The sequence below is a fragment of the Dreissena polymorpha genome, chromosome 16 (genome assembly GCF_020536995.1).
Source record: "Dreissena polymorpha isolate Duluth1 chromosome 16, UMN_Dpol_1.0, whole genome shotgun sequence".
Classification (NCBI taxonomy): Eukaryota; Metazoa; Mollusca; class Bivalvia; order Myida; family Dreissenidae; genus Dreissena; species Dreissena polymorpha.
Genome location: NC_068370.1, coordinates 49,239,079 through 49,260,763, shown reverse-complemented (window position 1 = coordinate 49,260,763; position 21,685 = coordinate 49,239,079). Strand labels below are relative to the sequence as shown.

The following is a 21,685-nucleotide window of genomic DNA, read 5'->3' as shown; positions in this document are numbered from 1 at the left end:
AAGGGCGTAAGCAGGTTTTATGTAATTCTAGATATCACACTTAGTCCATATATAGCTATTCAGTAAAATGCAAAATACATAACATACAAGACAAAAATATTATAACCTAACCTAACACTTGGCCCAGACACATTCATTACACATGTAAGTGTAAATAAAGTTAACCTAAAAGTAGCACGATTCAAAATTAACAGAAATAAAAGAGGAAACAATTTGATGTAATACCAATGTAATCTCTCAATCGTTATATACAGACCAGAGTACCAGAACTATAAATTTCTTAAGTGCGATGCAATGAAACAAAAAGAGCATGAACTACATCTCATCTCTTGAGAGACGTTGCATCATGAATACAATGATATTAATGAATTTTAATCGTGATCCATCGGCTATCTCCGGACTCCTCCTCCGTAAGATATATGGAATAAATCGTCTGCTGATCCAGAATGATTAAACAAGAAGCAGTATAAATGTAAATACAGATTCAACACTATACCAAATTGTTGTCTGCTCAAACACGTGTTTCTGTATAAACACTCTAATGTTATCAGCAAATCACTGGCAGATTAACCCAGTCCACTAGTTAATGTAGGTTAACATTTCACCACCGCAAAATCAAGCAAGTGAGATCCGTTAACATTCAGATCATTCTCGCAGGAAGAAGCCGCAATCAGGTTGTTGAAGGAAAGTTACAAAGCTTGGCTGGGCATGTGTATCTTCAGTAAAATAAATACAACACTTTAAATTGTTTCAAACACATGAAATTATAATAGCCAAATAAAACTAATGTATTATTATTTCGCCAAAAAAAAACACGAGATTCGTAATCGAAAAAGTCATTTAAACCACAATTATCCGCACAATATAACCTACATGCGCGATATAATGGTAACATTCACTCAGTGACAAAATTTCAACAATGTGCACAAAATAATTATGTTGTACTTTATATTTATCGATAAATTAGTTTAAACCTAATTAATGGTACAAAAGCGAACAGTAGAAAAACTAGTGCATACGTCTGATGAAAGAACCACAAGAATGTGCATCTACACTTTGTTATGTAAAAATGAGTTGGTCAACACAAAAAGTAGCAATTCCATAAAACAACAGCAAACAAACAATTTTCTCTGTGTGGACTATATAGAAGCAAATTCATGATTGTTGTGAGTAAAATACTATGGTTTATTTGAAAAAAACGATGTGGATGTCAAAGCGACATCAAAAACAAATGTTTTGTTTAAAATAAATTATGCACAAACATGCTATGGGAAATATTTGCGTACAATAATACTCTTTAGACACGAACAAGTGTTGGACAGCAGGACTTTTTAACAGATTTGATTTTTTTGAAAAAAAAGCACCATCTATACAGTTTTCAATTGCAACACTTGTATATTTGTAATCATTGATAAATTAGAATAGCGCAAAATAAATTTTGGATTACAAAAATGGGTCTTCACCGGGACTCGAACGCGGGACCTTTATTTTAAGAACTGCCACTGGACCTCAAGTTCTTTATCATTTACCGAGCATTTCTATCGAGGATTTACCAGCAACTGTTAACATTTTTTATGCGGGAGTCATGCTTTTATTGTTTAAATATAACGCATGTATTCTTTTCTTGGAACTTTGAATAAGTCATTAAGTCCACTAAAGAGGAATGTCGGATGAACACGCTTATCACACCGGTAATCCCAATACACATCAAACGTCTATTAACACTGTGTGGATTGTAGCCAAACTGTCAAACCTCTTAAGCCAATCAGCTGCTTGTTGATACACACAATCTACCAATCAAATTAATCGAAGTTTGAATTTACAGAGTCAAGCAGAAACCTGTCAAAACAAACAAACCTGAGGTAAACAACATTGTTTATGCGATTAAATGGCCGTTTTACCTTGTAATTAAATCCATGTATTAAAATTTTATGCTGAATAATATCGATATTGTTCCCACAAGCTATAAATACGTTCACATGTACATATAAAGGTCATACGTTTTCGCGAGATCACGATTGTATTTTTCTAACAACATACATTTTTGTCAGATTTCAGCGAACAAATACAATACAGAGTTGTATGAGTGATCGACAGAAAAGAGTATAACAGTGTACTATGTCACATTTTTCATTGGAATCGGAGTTATCGAGCGCTTTGCGAATGGATGGACCAATAAGCAAGGGGCCAACTATGAGATGGCAGAGAAAACAAGGGGATTGTGATCCTAACCAGTCTGTAAATGCCTCTCTTAATGTCAGCTATGCACCTGGAAAAACACCGGTGAAAACCACAAGCAATAAGTCGCTGTCAAAAACACCATCTTCCAATGGATCAAACAGCCACAAGACCCCCAGATCAGGTTGGTTTTAATTAATTCATTTCACGTTTTAAAGGTTTCACACAGAGCTCCAAATAAGTTTTTTTGCAAAATGAGTATTTAACATTCTTATGTTTTTCCATCTTTGAAAAGTAATTTTTGGAGTACCTTTATAATTATAGTTTTATAAATGATAAATGTAATGCCAATTGAGAGTTATTTGCTTGAATGTCTCAATGGCCTAAAAGCATTCATTTGGTGGAAACATAGAAACAGTTTGCAGGGCTTTTTTTCTTGACTTTGTGAAGCGGCCCTGGCCCCCTCACTTTGTGAAAAAATGAGTCGCGAAGTTTTTAAAATTTCGAAAAAATGAGTCGCGAATTTTCCAATATTTTGAAAAATTGAGTCGCGAACTTCTTAAAATTGTGAAAAATTGAGTCGCGAACTTCTTAATATTGTGAAAAACCAAGTCGTTAAATTGTTAAAATTGTGAAAAACGGCCGATTTTGTAAAATTCACAGCCATGTTAGGTTTGTGAATTGTCCCTGTCAAAATTGTGAAATGTCCTTCCACGGCCACTCGCAAAGAAGGAAAAAAAGTCCTGGTTTGTGTTCTCATCATTCAGGGAATGGGGCCCGGGCCCTATTGGTTGTGGAAAATCTTGTCGTTATGACAGATATTGGGAAATAAGTGTTAAATGTTTTTGCTAACACATACTTTTAAAAGGAGAATAATTCAATAAAGTTTGGTCAATATTTTATTTACTAAGGTTCCATTTATAGAGCTGGATGGGAGATTAATGTTGAGATTTATTTAAAGGAATATTATCGTCAACCAGATCGCCACTAATAGTGCTTTTATCAGTTCATAAACTACTGTCTGACAATTAATGACAATCAGATTCTAGGTCCTTCCTGTTTTCAATTATTGAAATAGAAAAAGGTGATTAAATTTCATTGTTTTTGAGCTTGTTGATGTTCAATTTTCTAGTATCATTTAACAGGGCTCAACATTAACGGTTGTCCGATTGCCCCTGGCAAGTAAAAGTTGTGTCCGGGCAAGTTATTTTATAATCTAGTTGTCCGCCCGGGCAAGTGAAAAAGAGAACAAAGAAAAACGTGTGTTTCTGTGGTTAAATAGTACAAATAATCACAAATGATTTGTCTGATGCACGAATTTTCCTCGGCGATTGTTGTTTGCGGAAGTCTGAACTAACTAAGCATGGTGGGCTTGCATTTCCAAACTTATTTTAAGAAACACCGTAAATGGCTTGGGATTCCAAACATCGGCTTTCAAATGCTATTGTGTTTATCTTTTTCATTACTATTCAGTATACTATACTAAATAACATCGTTTGTTTTTTCAGTCATGAAGAAAACAACTAAAATTATAACTATATAAAAACAACAGCAAGTAGCTTCGGTATATACATATTTCATATTTTGCGACATACAGTTTCAACAATCTTTTACTTTACGTCAATTGACATTTTTGTTACGGTTGACATGTTCAATGTTGTTTACAGTACTGTTAGCAGACGAGAAATGTCTAGTTTATTTAGCTTCGGCTTTACAAGTATTAACTTTAAGTCTGCAAAATCCAATGAAAAGTGCACAGAAAAATCATCCGAAAGTGCCAAAAAGTGCGAATAGAAACGAAAACGCAACTTTTTACCACAATGGAAAAGTGAGTTTGAATGGTTGAGATATGTCATGAATCGTTAGGAGCAATGTTTAATAATCAAATATTGGCACAAATCTACATTTAGACTTTAATTAGACTTTAATTACTGTAATTATTTTGTTAAATGTGCAAAAATAAAAAAAGGTTTTGTGGTGTATCATTTTGATCTTTATTAAAACATATGAGGTTTACATTTAATGGTTTACAGTTAATGTGATATTTCATGTTTGGGCAAGTGGCTTTACGTTCAGGGCAAGTAGATTTTCTAAGTACTTGCCCGGCAGGGCAAGTTGGTTTTTAGGTTAATGTTGAGCCCTGTCATTAAGTCATTCATTTCGAATGCTTTTAGTCAGGACATTGATTTTTTCAGCAAAGAAAACTCCTGGAAAAGGTGCCAAAACCCCTGCTGGTGGTGACAGATTTATTCCAAACAGAAGTACAACACAGTTTGAACTTGGCCAGTATCTAATGACACAAGAGAACTCAGGACCTATTGTGTCCGAAGGTGCTGAAATGATGAGTCCAAGCAAGTTGGAGTACCAAAAGGTTATGAGTGAAAACCTCAATGGGGATTTGGCCAACAAGAAAATTATTTCATACAAAGCAAAGGTTCCAAATGGACCAGAGGGTAATACATTTTATGTTTATATATAGTTGTAACTTGTAGCATCGACTATTTTTTGTTTGACACACCAAAACTATTAATAATCAACACTAGGGTGTAAAATTCCACTTGTCCACTCAAATTGACGACTAAAATTTTGCTCAGAACAACTATTATGTCTGATGTAATCACCCAATTGAGCCCCAATTTTAATATCAGTGAAAGCCTATATTTTGGTACTTATGTTTCCCTGGAAGAGGATAACATTCAGTTGATAATGTACTGATCAAACTGTTTTTTAACTAGAAATGGCGCGGCAGAGGCCGACGCGTATCCCCACGCCGAATGTTTGACCTAGGTGTGCCCCAGGGTTGGTAATGGGGCCATGCATAGCTGAGATTGACCGTATTGTCATAAGAGAAGTTCATCATCAATTAGAAGTGAATTGGTGTAGAAATGAAGAAGTTATAGTAAAAGGCAATTTTGGGTGGGTGTGGTCTATGTGGGCGGGGCCCCAGGGTTGGTAATGGGGCCATGCATAGTTGAGATTGACCGTATTGTCATAAGAGAGGTTCAGTATCAATTTGAAGTGAATCGGTGTAGAAATGAAGAAATTATAGTAAAAGGCAATTTTGGGTGGGTGTGTTCTATGTGGGCGGGGCGCCCCAGGGTTGGTAATGGGGCCATGCATAGTTGAGATTTACTGTATTGTCATAAGAGAAGTTCAATATTAATTTGAAGTGAATCGGTGTAGAAATGAAGAAATTATAGTAAAGGCAATTTTGGGTGGGTGTGGTCTATGTGGGCGGGGCCCCAGGGTTGGTTATGGGGCCATGCATAGTTGAGATTGACCCTAATGTCATAAGAGAAGTTCAGTATCAATTTCAAGTGAATCCGTGTAGAAATGAAAAAATTATAGTAAATGGAATTTTTTGGTGGGTGTGGCCTATGTGTGCGGGCGCCCCAGGGTTGGGATTGGGGCCATGCATAGTTGAGATTGACCCTAATGTCATAACAAAAGTTCAGTATCAATTTGAAGTGAATCCGTGTAGAAATGAAAAAATTATAGTAAATGGAAATTTTTGGTGGGTGTGACCTATGTGGGCGGGGTGCCCCAGGGTTGGGAATGGGGCCATGCATGGTTGAGATTGACCGTATTGTCATAAGAGAGGTCCAGTATCAATTTGAAGTGAATCGGTGTAGAAATAAAGAAGTAAATGTAAAATAACCTAAAAAAATGAGTGATAATTTCTGACGCGGCCCCACCCCAACCGCTATAACTTTTGACCCAGGGGTCAGATCAAAATTCCAAATAGTGCAGGGTCGCACATATGCTCATAGCTACCATGTGTGTAAGTTTCAAGGTTCTAGTGCTTTTAGTGTAGGAGGAGATAGTGGCCAGGACGGACGGACAGACAGACAGACGGACGGACGGCGGAGATAACCACAATATCCCCACCTTTTTTTCAAAAAGCGTGGGGATAACAAAATTCCTATCAATTTCTACAGTTGTAGGTAGAATATTTATATTGACTCTTTTTTTTTTCTTTAATTTATTTTGAGAAAAATCATGTCTTTGTGGATGTGAAAATGCGAAACCTTGAGAAACAACAAATTCTATGTCGGCAAACTAGTTTTTTAGATGGGAGACTTGCTATTCAAGTCAGCAATTGTTTTGCCCAGACAGGAAAATCATTGGTACATGTACCTGTTAAATTCAATGGGAAAAATATAGCCAGTAAAATCCTGAAAGTGGGAAAAATGGTGTTGTGAAATCTTCAAATTGGAAATTATGGGTTAAATTCTTGGTACCTAATTGCTCAGATCCATTGAAAAATGTGTGTCAGAAGCATGCCGTAATGACAATGTCTTCTAAAAAGGTACAAAGAACACAATCATACAAAGAGCATAGTTCATAGTATTGAGTAAAGTTGTTGTTTTAAACATTGGCATTATGATAATGTTTTTCTCCAACTTGCTATTAAACAGGACATCAGAATCCACTACAGGTCCTGTACAGTACATGCAAGACACCGTCCAGTACTGCCAAGAAGACTACAAGAAACATTCCACAGGTTCCTGAGCGCATCTTGGATGCGCCAGAAATTATGGACGACTATTGTGAGTTGATTAAGGCTATTGCGATTCAGTGAATGTTAAAGTTGTTCATGCACTACTGTCACCATTTCATTTCCTGATTTTAAATTTGGCTTCAAATCTCTGCACTGAAAAAGTGTGAACCCAGTTTCAGTCTTCACGCTAAATATTTTAGCCAAATAGCCCTTCGGGCTAATCAGATGGAATTTTGAATAGCCCGAAGACATGTTCAATAGCCCGAAGATGTCAATTTAAATTGTATGTAAATTGTATGACTGTTTTGGCCAGACACACCAATACAGTTATTAACAATCAGATAAATCTACTTCCATTAGTAAAAACAGATGCATGTGATTACAGTAATAAAGGGTATTCTGTTTCCTTTTGAAATGCATTTTTTACAATATGCACCAGATAAGTATGCTGTTTATTGTAACTTTATTATTACGCATGTTCTCATTCAATGATCCCATTAATCAGTTTGACCGGTGTTTGTTTTTTTAATGCATATTCAATTACTATCATGTTTAAAAAATATCCAAAGAACTTTAAAATTGCATCAGCCTATTAAAATAACAGATTATTATAGTATTATTACTAGGACAATCGCCGGTGAATTTCTGAATTGTCGGCATGTGGCTTCAGAACAAAAGGCCACTGGGTGTGTTAATTGCCCAATCTACCAAGTGACAATGTCTGCTTCTGTAATTTACTCCCGGTGTTTTGATAAGTATCATGCGTCAACCGTGAAAAGTATTGTATATTCGTAAACAAATGATAAGTAGCAAAGTCGGTCACGTAGCAGAATAAGATTACAGAATAAACGCAAGTACTACAATTATTAATAATAAGTTGAACAAACGTCTTCAATACGCAATAATAATTGATTAAAACACATGGAAATCAAACTGTAATAAGGATCAGTTTGTTTTAACCCAATGCGTACAATATCCGTTACAGACTCTTTTATTTTTTTAGAAAACTTACTTCGTCCATTTTTCATGAATTATAAATACATTTTCGGATAACGCTTCTAAAATTAAATACGCTTCTAGATTGGTCATTATTTTAAAACACTACGAAGTGCCGCGATGCGCGAACATCCCGGAATGTGATCTACGCATGTTCAGTTTGAATAAACTCGTCTTGATTGGGCGTCAATTGCATCATTACTTTAATAGCAACATACCCGTGTGTTTACACGACAGTTTAGAAAAATGACGGCCGCATGCTTTAAAACGTATAACGTCATTTTAGGCATTTAAACAGCGAATTTTAGCGTGTCTCTTAAAAGCGCGTGTAAATCATGTTATTGATATTACGCTCAAATATTTAATCGACCGGTCGGGCTATTTTATAAGCATTAAGGATCGACCGACTGGCCCAAGAATCGACTCGGGCTTCGGGCTTATAGGCTAATTCGTAGAGTGCAGTTTGCTCAAATTTTCATTTTTATGAAAACTTTTGTATGTAAAATGTAAATGTTGGCAAGCTGATAACATATTTGTGGCTTCAAGAAACACTGGTAGTATATGATTTTGATGCTAAAGATCAAAGCACACTTTTCAAAATGTGAAGGACTTTCCACATCTATTGATGCTTCCTTGTAATTATATGACTTGTATTTAAGTTCATGCTCGATTATTATCCATTTACTGCTTGTGGGTAGCACATGTTACCTGTTAAGGCATGTTTAAAAAATATATTGTGAAATTTCATTTTGTATGTGATTTTAAATAAAGCACAGTGTTTTTTTATGAAATATTCGGCGTTATTCGGCCCCATTCCCCCATCTGTAGGGTACATGTATATATTTTTCCCCCAAATATTTGAAAAATTCCCCTCTTGGAAGTGTAATTCAATTTTAATCAATGCCTCATTTAAATAATTCACAGGAAAGCCAAGAAATTTTGATCTTTGAACATGAACATAACATGTTGAAGAAAAAAAGAGTTGGAATAATGTTTTCTCTATGTATGGTGAATTAAATTATGAAAACTTGATTTCATAACATGTTGAAGAAAAAAAGAGTTGGAATAATGTTTTCTCTATGTATGGTGAATTAAATTATGAAAACTTGATTTTTGTTCTGTTACTTGCTAAGCATTTAAATTTCCCCTTTTTCCCCTTTACGCGCGAATTTTCTCCCCTTCAGGAGACCCGACCCCTTTCCCCAAAACTGAAAAAAACACTGAAGCACATGGTGGTGTTTGTGGTTTGAAGAATACAAAAAAATCCTTTAACAATAGCAGCGGAAGCCTAAAGAGTGTAGTTCTCACGATAAATTCAAGATCCATATAACTTCATTTCAACTATTGCCATTAACCCTTTCCCACTCAGATGCAAAGTGAAAGTGGATTTTGCAACCAGCATAATACCACAACAGCCAACTTGCAGACTGTTCAGGTTTAATGCTGTTTGTAGCTCATCAGTATCTAAAGGTTGAAAATGAAGCCTTTTTAATCTGAATCAAGTAAATAAAGAAAGGTCTAAAACTTACTCTCATTTTCTAAGGAACTAAACATGTGTATATAAGTGGTAAGCCAAAAACTATGGGTTAATTAATAAAAGCTGGGGAAAATAGTTCTGAATCCATCTTACTATATGATCATCACAACCATTAGAATTTATTGATTTAATCAACCTTTTCAGACCTGAATCTGTTGGACTGGTCTGTGAACAACCTCCTGGCAGTGGCCCTGGGCAGCAACGTGTACCTGTGGAATGCAGGCTCAGGGGAGATCACCCAGCTCATGCAGCTTGACACCCAGGGGGACTACATTGGCGCTGTGGCCTGGGTCCCAGAGGGCAACATCCTGGGCGTGGGCACCAGTTCAGGGGAGGTCCAGGTAGGGGCTGCAAGGGGAGGTCCAGGTAGGGGCTGCAAGGGGAGGTCAAGGTAGGGGCTGCAAGGGGAGGTCCAGGTAGGGGCTGCAAGGGGAGGTCAAGGTAGGGGCTGCAAGGGGAGGTCCAGGTAGGGGCTGCAAGGGGAGGTCCAGGTAGGGGCTGCAAGGGGAGGTCAAGGTAGGGGCTGCAAGGGGAGGTCCAGGTAGGGGCTGCAAGGGGAGGTCCAGGTAGGGGCTTCAAGGATTCAATTATCACGGCCAGGTCAAACAACATATAGGCCAGGCCAGAGGATATAAAAGTTATGGTCAGACTTTAGTTGATTTCCCTGGTCAGGTCATAGTCTGACTGGACTATACAAATATACCAGCTTTGCTTAATTTCAAATCCTTATATGATCATCTACTTGCGTTATTTATAGTGTGTATATCGTTATGTCACCTATTTTCGCGATGTACTTTCGATTTCACATCCTGATATTGTATTACCGAATATACTGAAAATATGAACTTTTTTCAAGTAATGTAATATAACAGTCGTGATATTTTAATCAATTTAAACTAATAATTGTAAAAATTACGGTATTTCACAACTTTCCTTTTCTTCGTCGTCGTGGTTGACAGTCCCTTTAATGTGCATGTTATGTTTTCAGTTGTGGGATGTGTCCCAGCAGAAGCGTTTGCGCAATATGGCTGGTCACACTGCTAGAGTGGGTGCCATGTCTTGGAACTCGTACATACTGAGCAGGTACATCGACATAGATTCTGGTGCATTGGTTGAAATATTACATGAATGCCCGTCAAAGTAATATATGCAATGTTCTTATTCATGGGTGTTTGATGACAATTCAGTGTTTCTTTCCAGTGTTTGGGGAAGGAGGGTCATTGCCCATAGGGTGGGGAACAAGTGCGTGTTAATGGTTAAGTTGGGGAATTTTGTCTGTGTCAATATGCAATTTTTTTAATTTATAAATACAATAAAATCATCTGCATAATGTAATGGACGTAAATAATGTCTAATCTAAATTTTATAATTATTTAAGTAATTTGAAGATCTTTTAGCGTCCTACTTACACACTATCAACCCAAGGATAGTAGATTTTGTTATATTTATCACAATTATGTTTTTATTATCCCCACCGAAAAAAAATTCGGAGGGGATATAATTGGTCCTGTCCGTCCGTCTGTGCGTCTATCCGAAACCTTTGTCCGGAGCATAACTCTAAAACTACTGAAGGGATTTACTTGAAACTTGCAGGGCTTTTTTTCCTTCTTTGCGATTGGCCGTGGACGGACATTTCACAATTTTGACACGGCCAATTCACAAACCTGACATGGCCGTGAATATTTACAAAAACGGCCGTTTTAAATCGTGAAAAACGGACTTTTTGTGCTCAAAACTGTCAAAAACGGCCATTTCGGAACAGAAATATAAGTTTCATAACCTCGTTTTTAATTCCGAATTCGCGAAAAACTGTCGACTCGCGTTACCGATGTTTGTTTGTTTTAATCGATTTTAAAGTGTTGTGTAACCGGTGAAACCGGCGTAAATAGTAAAAGCTCTGCCCAGCAACGTCACTATAAAAAATGGCGACGCCGAACGCTCTCTACTACACGAAGAAAATAAAAAAAAAACGCAAAATAATCCCGATTTATTAAAATTTGGGATAACAGTAAAGAAACAAAAGCTTTCTACAGAAGGGTAAGATTTGAAACATGCAAATTGATAACATTATAAGGAAAGTCATTTGATAAAAGTGAAAGTATCTGCCGCGGCTTATGTATTGATGGAAGCTAGTCAAAACGGCTCTTAGCAAGGGTACTAAAAGAACTGGCAAACGAGTGCGCCCCATACCTCTCCCTCATATACCAAAAGTGCCTGTCAGCTGGATCCATCCCAGATATATGGAAGACTGCTACAGTGTCTGCGATATTCAAAAAGGGAGACAGGTACAAAGCAAGCAACTATCGCCCAGTATCACTCACCTGCATATGCTGTAAAATGCTGGAGCATATCATTGTCAGCAATGTCATGGGACACCTGGACAGGAACAATATCCTTACTGACGGTCAGCATGGATTCAGAAGGAGGCGGAGCTGTGAAACGCAACTCCTAACTCTGTCGGACGAACTCCTGAAGTCACTAGACAAAGGGAAACAACATGACCTTGCCATTCTGGACTTCAGCAAAGCGTTCGACAAAGTTCCACACCAGCGTCTGCTGACCAAGCTGCACCACTACGGCATACGCGGCCAGACCTTGGAATGGATCCGAGCCTTCCTTACAGACAGAACACAGAGAGTTGCTGTCGACGGAGCAATCTCAGATCCCGCCCCAGTAGTCAGCGGAGTGCCCCAGGGAAGCGTTCTGGGACCGATCCTCTTCCTTGTTTACATTAATGACCTACCCCTTACAGTCTCCTCCAAGACCAGGCTTTTCGCAGATGACTGTGTAGTGTACAGAGAAATATCCTCGGAGCAGGACAGTGAAGTGCTTCAGGAAGACCTCCGTCGCCTATGGGACTGGGAGAAGCTCTGGGGTATGTCCTTCAACCCAGAGAAGTGCTGCATTTTGCGAGTGTGCAGAAAGCGATCACCACTCCTGTACAGTTACACTCTCAAAGGCCACACGCTTGCATGTGAAGACGCATCCAAATACCTTGGGGTGGAGCTAACAAAGGACATGTCCTGGAAGCCACATATCCAACAAGTGATCAAGAAAGGCAACAGTTCCCTTGGCTTCCTACGCAGGAACTTACGGATAGGCAACGAAGAGGTAAAAAGCGCAGCATACTTTTCCCTCGTTCGCCCCAACCTAGAGTACTGCGGCACTGTGTGGAGCCCATACCATAAGGAGCAGATCCACGACCTGGAGATGGTCCAAAGACGAGCAGCCCGCTATGTGACGAACAGATATCACAATACTAGTAGCGTCACATCAATGCTCGAACACCTACAGTGGGAAACTCTAGAGTCCAGAAGAACCAAAGCCAAGCTGACAATGGTCTACAAGATAACCAACGACCTCGTGGACATACCAGTCTCGAAATACCTTTCCCCTGGCTCAAGCCGGACACGAGCAAACCACACCATCAAGTTCCTGCCATTATCGACATCCACTTCATACTATCGCCACAGCTTTTTTCCAAGTATCATTGCCACCTGGAACAACCTACCAGCCTCCATTGCTGAATCCCCTGACTTGGTATCCTTCAAGCGGGGGCTAGCAACAACCAGATTCTGAATAAGTTGTCAGCTCCAGCTACAAAGTAACTCCTAATGACCCCTCGTGGCTGTGCCGGCTGAGGATCAATCCTCTCAGCGGCCACCGTAGCCGGAGAGGCATGAGGGAGAAGGGCGAAACGTAGCTGGTGTTCTGCTTTACTTTCCTTCTGTCTTTTAACTATCAAGCTCTTCTTACTTTACTGTCCCTCATTCTTTATTCTTACTCTTTCACCACCCGTCGCATAATAATCATGCGTGATTGCAGCGATGTACAATGTAGATGTAGAGTCAAAACGTCCCCTAGTATTGATGACCGAGACTTGTTATTCGTATCTGTTTACGATTGGAAATCTCGGTTAAAGTACATGTAATAATGTGGTTTTTTCATATATATTTTTTTCATTTAAATGCATATTCATGACACATATTCATGATTCAAACTTTGTATGTAGTCTATTTATGCTTTGTGAAAAAATGTGAAAAATAAAATAACTTGTTTACATTTCTTACAAAAGTACTGTTTTTCAATGTATACCTAATGTTTCAGATCAAATGACAACCTCCCAGGGAGATCATCATACACTGGCGAGGGTCAGGCTCACAGAACATGAAAATTATCATGAAGAAGGAATTTTCCTCTTCAGATTTTGAGAGAATTATTGACATTTTCAAGAGTAAAAAGAACAGAGTTCTAAAGCTGTAAAGTCCAGAACATGTCTGAGTTATGTGCCCTTGAAATGTTCTATGTTTATAAATGTTATTCCTGTGGTAAAGAATTGTTGGGACCAGGTATTTTAGTTGCATTTGGTACATGAATGTTTTGCAAATCAGATATATGTATATGTGTTGTTATTGTATCAAATACAGTATTCATAGAAGGAAAATATGCCTTTATTGCATGATTTAAGGAAATTTTGATAATATTCAAGTGTTTAACATGCTTTAGCTATGCTAATGCATTGAACTTTGAATTTCACAATTTAAAGAAGTTCGCGACTCGTTTTTTCACAATTTTAAGAAGTTCGCGACTCAATTTTTCACAATTTTGAAAAGTTCGCGACTCAATTTTTCACAATTTTGACAAGTTCGCGACTCATTTTTTCACAAGGTGAGGGGCCAGGGCCGCTTCACAAAGTCAGGAAAAAAAGCCCTGACTTGTAATATAAACAGATGGCAACTAGGAGAAGTGCAGTGACCAAGAACCATAACTCTATCGGCCATAGTTTTAATGTCATAAATACATACCTGCTATCCTAGCTATACCTTTCTAGGAGGGTTAGCTTCTCCAGAAATCTTCAAGTACCGGAATTCGGCCACCTCTCTAACTGAAAACAGAACTGGTTAAACATAGAACAATGTAACCTAACCGGAAATCAAGAACCGTAACTCATCTTACTTTTCTTGAGAACGCCGTGCAGTTTGCCATTTTTCATCGGATCTGAAATTTGGTTGTTTTTATTATATTCTGCGTGGTATATGGGTTTGAAATTGATGAATTAGATAATTTATCGTTTCTGCTTTATTCAGAAATCTTTTTTTCGTATTATTTTGTTATTATTTAATTGATTATCAACACTTTGCCGGGTTTTTACATGTGCTCATGAATTGTGCACGTGCATTTCGTGGCCTTTTTTGTCAACAAGTATTGACTTTATTGTACAGTATTTCTGCTTTGCTTTACTGTTTATTTCAATTATCATTGTTGTTTTTTTATGAAATATTCGGCGTTATTCGGACCCATTCCCCCATCTGTAGAGAATATATTTTCCCCCCAAATATTTGAAAAATTCCCCTCTCGGAAGTGTAATTCAATTTTAATCAATGCCTCATTTAAATAATTCACAGAAAAGCCAAAAAAAATTGATCTTTGAACATGAACATAACATGTTGATGAAAAAAAGAGTTGGAATAATGTTTTTCTCTATGTATGGTGAATTAAATTATTAAAACTTGATTTTGTTCTGTTACTTGCTAAGCATTTAAATTTCCCCTTTACGCACAATTTTTTTCTCCCTCAGGGGACCCGACCCCTTTCCCCCAAAACTGAAAAAAAAACACTGATTATTTTGTTCAAAGTAACTGTTCTCTTACGTAGATTTCTTTCTTTCTAAGAATGAATTTACAAATAAGAGGCTCTTGTGGACACATTAAGGCTTCGTGGGATTCCCACAAGAATTGTTTGTCTTGTACTAATTGTACCATTGAACATAAATGTTCTGTTTGCAGTGCTTGGGATGATGCGACGTGGCAGAGAGCAATCCGTTGCAGAACGTTTCTAAGCAGAAAACGGACAGATGAAACTTCATCAGATGAGAAAGTCCCGGTGACTTTGCAGACTTCGGACGAGAAATTGCTGCATCAGTCACTGGGTATAGGGCAAGATGGAGTTCGTTCTATGCTAACTTCATAAGAAAGTCGATAAACATCAGACCATATGGTGACAACCGTCAGCCGGTCTATGCCCGATGGCATTGGTCAAGGAATACGGCCAATGCCAGACCATTTGGCAGCCGCCATACTGTCATTGCCTGGTGACAACACTGGTCATAGTATGACCGGTATGTTACCGGGGACCGGTCTGGTCACCGGTCCATGGCACCGATCCGTGAAACCGGTCAACGGGGACAGGTCCGTTTACCAGTCTGTGGTACCGGTCACCGGGGTACGGTCACCGGTCCATTGAACCAGGGACGGGTCCGGTCACCGGTCCATGAAACTGGTCACCGGGGACCGGTCTGGTCACCGGTCTTCTATCAACAGTGACCAGTCAATACCACCGGTCACCAGGGACCGGTCTGGTCACCGGTCAATACGTATGGTCACCGGTCAATACCACCGGTCACCAACCACCGGTCTGGTCAATACCACCAGTCATCGATCACCAGGGACCAGTCCAGTCACAGGTCAATACTACCGGTCAACGGTCAACAGTCAGTACTACCGGTTAACGGTCACAGTTCACCGGTCATCGATCGAGAAAGAGACATCGATCATCTTCATCAGACTATTCCTCCTCCTCTTCTTCTTCAAAGGCATCTGAGTCGTCAACTAGTACTGACAATAGAGCTAGACGTCTTAACCGATCACCTTTATCGTGTAGCCCTCATTCACGGCGTCGATATGATCGGTATCGATCATCTCGAGACTCTAGGAGACGTTATTCTAGGAGACGTCGTTCCCATCGAAGCCGATCTGTTTTTCGGCATTGTAGGGATAAAACTCGTCGTTATGCTTCACGTAAACAGTGTCCCTCTGACTACAATTATCCTACACAGTACTATCCTGTCTCGGATTGTAATGTTGCTGTATCCTATGTACCAGCTCCAGTTTCCAGTTTAACATTATTAAATGTTGCTGTGACTGGTACTACTTCGCAGACTTTGTCTTCTGGTGTTGTTCTCACCACTACAGATACTCACTCAGCTCCACAAGTTGCGGCTACGCTACCTATTCAGGTACCTCCTACTGCGACATCGTATAATCCGGACACTTTATGGCTTCAAGATTCCTATGGACAATTCGTTCCAGTCAATCCTGATAATTTACCGTCATCTTCCGGTTTTAATTATCAGTGTGTTGATTGTGTAGATGGTCATTCATCATTACCAGATACTCGCAATCTGGTGCATGATAATCGGCCTAGTATTTCCACTTTGGTTTCTGCTGATTCTATGCACACAGCTGGTGTTGTAGACAATGAGGCCGATTCGGAGGTAGATCCCAATGATGACACTGATCAATATTTGTCATCAATTAATCAGATATATGAACTGATATTTCAAACTCTTGGTGATGATTATTGCCCAAGACCTGCGGAGATGTGTACTAATTCGACGATTTCTATTACGGAAAAATTAGTTCGTACTTTTGATCCCAACAGGCTTTCTAAGGCTACGTCTCGCATTGATCAGTTTTTCAATCGTTGGAATCAGCTTATAAGACCATTCCAAAACGAGGAGAACTGTGGAAGGTGCCTAAGGACTTACCTGATCCTAAGCATAATGAACGTACTAGAAGCTACAAGCCTCCCGTACCAGATCCAACCTCCAGATTGGATTTTGCCAAATTACCGGTTTAGGATCCTGACATCAATAAGCTGTTGCTTAATATGCCTACTTCTTCAACTTCTGTTTCTGTTCCTTATTCAATGTTGGAACATTGGGAAGTGAGAGAACGCATATCTCTAGGTCTTACCAACCAGATAGATCTCATGCTAGCAACTATTTTGCAGTTGGTGTGTGATTGGTCAGACTCGGTTCCTGAAGAACTTCGTGATTTGTTAATTCATCTTTCATGAACGACATTGTCTCTTTCACATAATGCTGCTTCTGCAATGTCGGAGATGCTAAGGATTCATAGAGATCTTATCCTTTCTTCTTTACCTAAAGATTTTCTATTAGAACCGGGTATGAATGCTCTCAGAACGGCACCTCTCTTATCAGGATTTCTTTGGTGGAAGGATTCAAGACGCAATTTCAGCGGACGAAGATGATCAACTTCATGCTTCTTTAGCTAGAAACAACTCTGGACAACGCAAAAGGGCCTTTAAGCGACCTGCTTCTAGACCAATGACAAATCCAGTAGTTAAGAAGGATTAGAGGAATAACCTTTTCTCTAAAAGGCCTTCCTTGAATCCTCGGTCAGTTCCTAACAAACAGTCATCATTTAACAGACCTTCTGTTTCTCAGAAATCTTCTGTTAAGAAATCTGGTAGGAAGAACAAGTCTAAGCGGGATAAGAGTTATTCCAGACCTTTTACCGGCAAGGGTGGACCGCCTGCTTATCAGCCCTAGGTACTTACCCTTTCTACCGCCTTCTCCTTCGATGCCGAAAATACCATTAGGGGCCAGACTTCTACATTTTTCAAATCGTTGGCTTTGTATAACTTCGGACGCTTGCGTTCATTCACTAGTTAAAGAAGGCCTGACTTTTCCATTCGAAAACAGACCTCCACTTTCTCGCGTCCCTGTAGAGCTGGTATCTCCGCATCCACAGATTCCAGAGTCCATTCTCGGTCTCTTGGAAAAATAGGCGGTAGAAAGAGTAACAGACCTTTATTCTCCAGGATATAACAGTCGTCTTTTTCTTGTTCAAAAGAAAAATGGTTCCTGGAGACCAGTAATAGACTTAAAAGTTTTCAACATGTTTCTACTCAAACCAACTTTCAAGATGGAGACTCCTTCCTTCATAAGGAATTCCATTAAAATCTTCACTGGGGGTGTCCTTGGATCTGGAAGATGCATACTTCCATGCTCCTATACATCCCAACTACCGGAAGTACCTTCGTTTTGAATTTCGAGGCCAGGTATACCAGTTCCGAGCGATGCCTTTTGGGTTGGCAACAGCTCCTCTAGTCTTTACCAAGCTTATGGCTGCAGTAGGAGCACATCTCCGATTTCACGGTATTCTGCTTCTTCAGTACTTCAACGACTGGCTGTTACACCAGCTTGATCGTCAATTGCTTCTGCAACATCTGGAATTTTCTTGGAAGGAACTCCTATCATAAGGGCTCCTTTTAAATGCAGACAAATCAGACCTCATCCCAGCTCAAGATTTCACTTTTGTGGGAATGAATTTCTTGACTCACATCAACAAGGTCAGAGTGTCTCGTCAACGTATATCAGACCTTCTGCTGAAGGTCAATTGGGTTATGTCCCAATCTCATATAACAGCTCAAAAGTTCCTATCTCTCAACGGTATCCTGAGCTCAGTAGCAGACTTGTCTACAATGTTATCGCAGATTCCTATTCTTCCGGAGTTAATACCACATCTTCAGTGGTGGCTAGATGAGGAGACTCTCTTGGCAGGAGTGCCCCTTCTTCCTCCTCAACCGTCTTTGTATCTTATGACGGATGCGAGCAAGGACGGGTGAGGTGCTCATCTGGAACCACTCAGTCAGACAGTGTCAGGGTTGTGGTCTCATCAGGAGTCACATCTGCATATCAACAATCTAGAAATGCGAGCGGTATTTCTAGCTGTATCTCATTTCCAGTCACATCTTCGAGACTCTTGTGTGATGGTGTCAACAGACAACACATCAGTTGTGACTAACATTCAGGCACAGGGGGGAAAACATTCTCACTCCCTGTATCTGGAAACCAAGGAATTACTTGTTCTTTGCAAGACGCTCAACATTTTTCTTCTGGCCAAATATATTCCAGGTCGTCTCAACGCCCTGGCAGATGGGTTGTCTCGCAAACACCAATTACTTCCATCGGAGTGGACACTTCATCAGGAAGTGACCAATCAGATTTTTCTCATGTTCGGTTATCCACTAGTCGACCTATAAGCAACCAGACACAATCACAGACTTCTTCTGTATGTGAGTCCGGTTTATGATCCAGCAGCGTGGGCAGTAGACACGCTTTCGTTCGATTGGGACCAACTGGACGCTTACGCTTATCCCCCACCCATTCTGATTTCCCAAATATTGGCGAAAATCAGGGTGAGTTCGTGCCGCATACTCCTGATTGCCCCTTGGTGGCCCAGGAGATCGTGGTTCAACGATCTTCTCAGTCTCCTGTACGATTATCCCAGGACACTTCATCACAGATCAAATCTTCTGTCTCAAAGAGGCAGACTTCATGCGGATCCAGCAATGTTCCACTTACACGTCTGGCCGTTATCAGGCATTCTCTGCAGAAGAAACGCTTTTCTGTCAGGGCTTCAAACCTCATTGCTTATGCAAGAAGAAAATCCACCAGAGCAGTCTATGATGCTCGATGGAAACTATTCTCTAATTGGTGTATTCGAGGGAAAATTGATCCCCTCAATCCCTCTGCTAGACACATAGCGGATTTTCTCATCTATCTTTTTGATGATAAGAAACTTTCTCTTAGTTCCATCAAAGGATACAGATTTATGATTTCTCATACATTGGCTTTTACTAAAACATCCCAATTCTGTTCTGATCCAGCAATTTCGGAACTGATTCGATCTATTGAACTTAAACGTACTGTTTCTTGTACACTGGCACCTAAATGGGATTTGGCTTGTGTTCTTAAGTCGCTTACTAAGGCTCCATATGAGCCTCTAGATCAAGCTTCTTTACAGTTGCTAACTTGGAAGACCGTTTTCCTTCTTACTATGGCTTCAGCCAAAAGGAGAAGTGAAATTCATGCTCTTTCTATCGAGGATGGTCATCTTCGTTTTGATTCCTCAGATGGATCTGTAACGTTGTTGTGTCAGCCAGGATTCCTTGCTAAAAATCAACTCCCCTCTATGGCTTCTAAACCTTTCAAAGTTCCAAGTCTTTCTAATACTTGTAGACACGAAGATGATGATAGACTTCTTTGCCTGGTCAGGGCGCTGAAGTGCTATCTTAAAAAAGTAAAGTCTATTTGAGGTTCTTGCAAAAGACTTTTCATTCCATTAAAAGGGGGGGGGGGTGTATCTGCTGCATCTATTTCTCGTTGGGTAGCATCGACTATTAAGAAAGCTTATTCATCTCTCTCATCTAGGGATTTATCCCGGTTTAAGATTAAACCGCATGAATTAAGAGCTCTTTCGGCTTCTTGAGCGTATATTAATAATGTTCCACTTTCTGAAGTGCTTCAAGCTGCTTTCTGGAGGAATCTAACCACCTTTTCCTCTTTCTATCTTTGTTCTCTTGAGTGTCAACAACAAAATTTATATATGTTGGGTTCTCTTGCGGTTCTCAAAAAGTAGTTTCTTCCATGGCGTATTTGTGCTGGCGCTATCCAGAAACTAAGGTACAATACTGTACTAACAAAGATTATCTGAGGACATATTTCTACTATCTCTGGCTGAAAAACCTGGTTATGGGTTTTTGCTGTGATGGGAAAATATAACGAGTACCTCCCGCCACAGCTTCAAAATCAGCTAGGGATAGCAGGTATGTATTTATGACATTAAAACAAATTTTCTTAAAATAAAATTCATTTTAATTATTAAATACTTACCTGCTATCGGTAAGTCCCACCTCCCACCCCACTCATTGTTTAATATTTTCATAATTGCATGACAAATAAGATGAGTTACGGTTCTTGATTTCCAGTTAGGTTACATTGTACTATGTTTAACCTGATCTGTTTTCAGTAAGAGAGGTGGCCTAATTCCGGCACTTGAAGATTGCTGGAGAAGCTAACGCTCCTAGAAAGGTATAGCTAGGGATAGCAGGTAAGTATTTAATAATTAAAATGAATTTTATTTTAAGAAAATTTGTTTTTTAATTACCTCCCTTTTTTCATTTCCATATATTATATTCTCTACAGCATAACTCCAACACTATGTAACTAATTGATCCTTGAAATATAAATACCGGGTAGATGACACAGGTGCCATGTTTTACAAATATATTATTCTACTCCCTAAAACAAAATGTTCTCATACAAGAAAACACATTTCGGCAGGGATTTGGCACTACTGTGACAAGCTCTTGTTATATTTTAATTTAATAACATTGCATTCATTTCTTGACAATTCAAAAAAAACAAACAATGAACAAACAATTCTAAGATAAAAATACTATAATAAGCGGGGAAAGTGACGGAATATGGCCATAAAACAACATTCAATCAGATACTTTGTACATTGTTTGAAAATCTTTAAGGCATTAAGCCATACACTGGTATATTTGTAACTAGGTTTGCTCAGATTTGAAGCCTTTTTAGGATCTATGTACTCATGCATGGTGAAAGGGCTCAGTAATAATATTGATTTCAATATTTTGATGTAACATTTTCTGTACTTAATAAAATATTGTGAACATTATAACATACAACTTATTTTCGCAAAATAACAATTTTATAATTGGAGGTTACTTTATCTACCAAAATTAAACATGACAAATACATGTAGTATATACCTATTTCCACCTTTTGTTAAGTTTTTATTTCTGATCCATATTGGTAATAACGTTCTTCATCAAGTCTCTAAGATCTACTTTTTTCT

General features: G+C 39.0%; 1 protein-coding gene and 1 long non-coding RNA gene across 6 annotated transcripts in view; both read left to right on the top strand.

Annotated features, from left to right (window-relative positions):
- The first annotated feature begins 1,626 nt into the window (after window positions 1-1,626).
- Window positions 1,627-21,685, top strand: part of LOC127861615 (cell division cycle protein 20 homolog) — a 30,900-nt gene continuing 10,841 nt past the window's right edge. The window contains exons 1-6 of one of the 5 annotated variants that reach the window (XR_008040296.1): window positions 1,627-1,862; window positions 2,052-2,362; window positions 4,374-4,631; window positions 6,597-6,728; window positions 9,357-9,553; window positions 10,201-10,295. Coding sequence is in view for 3 of the 5 variants with exons in the window: in XM_052400272.1 (XP_052256232.1) it covers window positions 2,119-2,362; window positions 4,374-4,631; window positions 6,597-6,728; window positions 9,357-9,553; window positions 10,201-10,295 (926 nt within the window). In the remaining 2 variants the exon portion in view is untranslated. The remainder of the gene's footprint in view (window positions 1,863-2,051; window positions 2,363-4,373; window positions 4,632-6,596; window positions 6,729-9,356; window positions 9,554-10,200; window positions 10,296-21,685) is intronic. The other 4 variants (XM_052400272.1, XR_008040297.1, XM_052400270.1 and 1 more) reach the window with 4 other exon arrangements.
- On the top strand, window positions 10,302-21,670 carry LOC127861629 (uncharacterized). The gene is made up of 2 exons (XR_008040302.1): window positions 10,302-11,249; window positions 13,320-21,670. It is a non-coding gene; the product is annotated as an uncharacterized LOC127861629 (long non-coding RNA).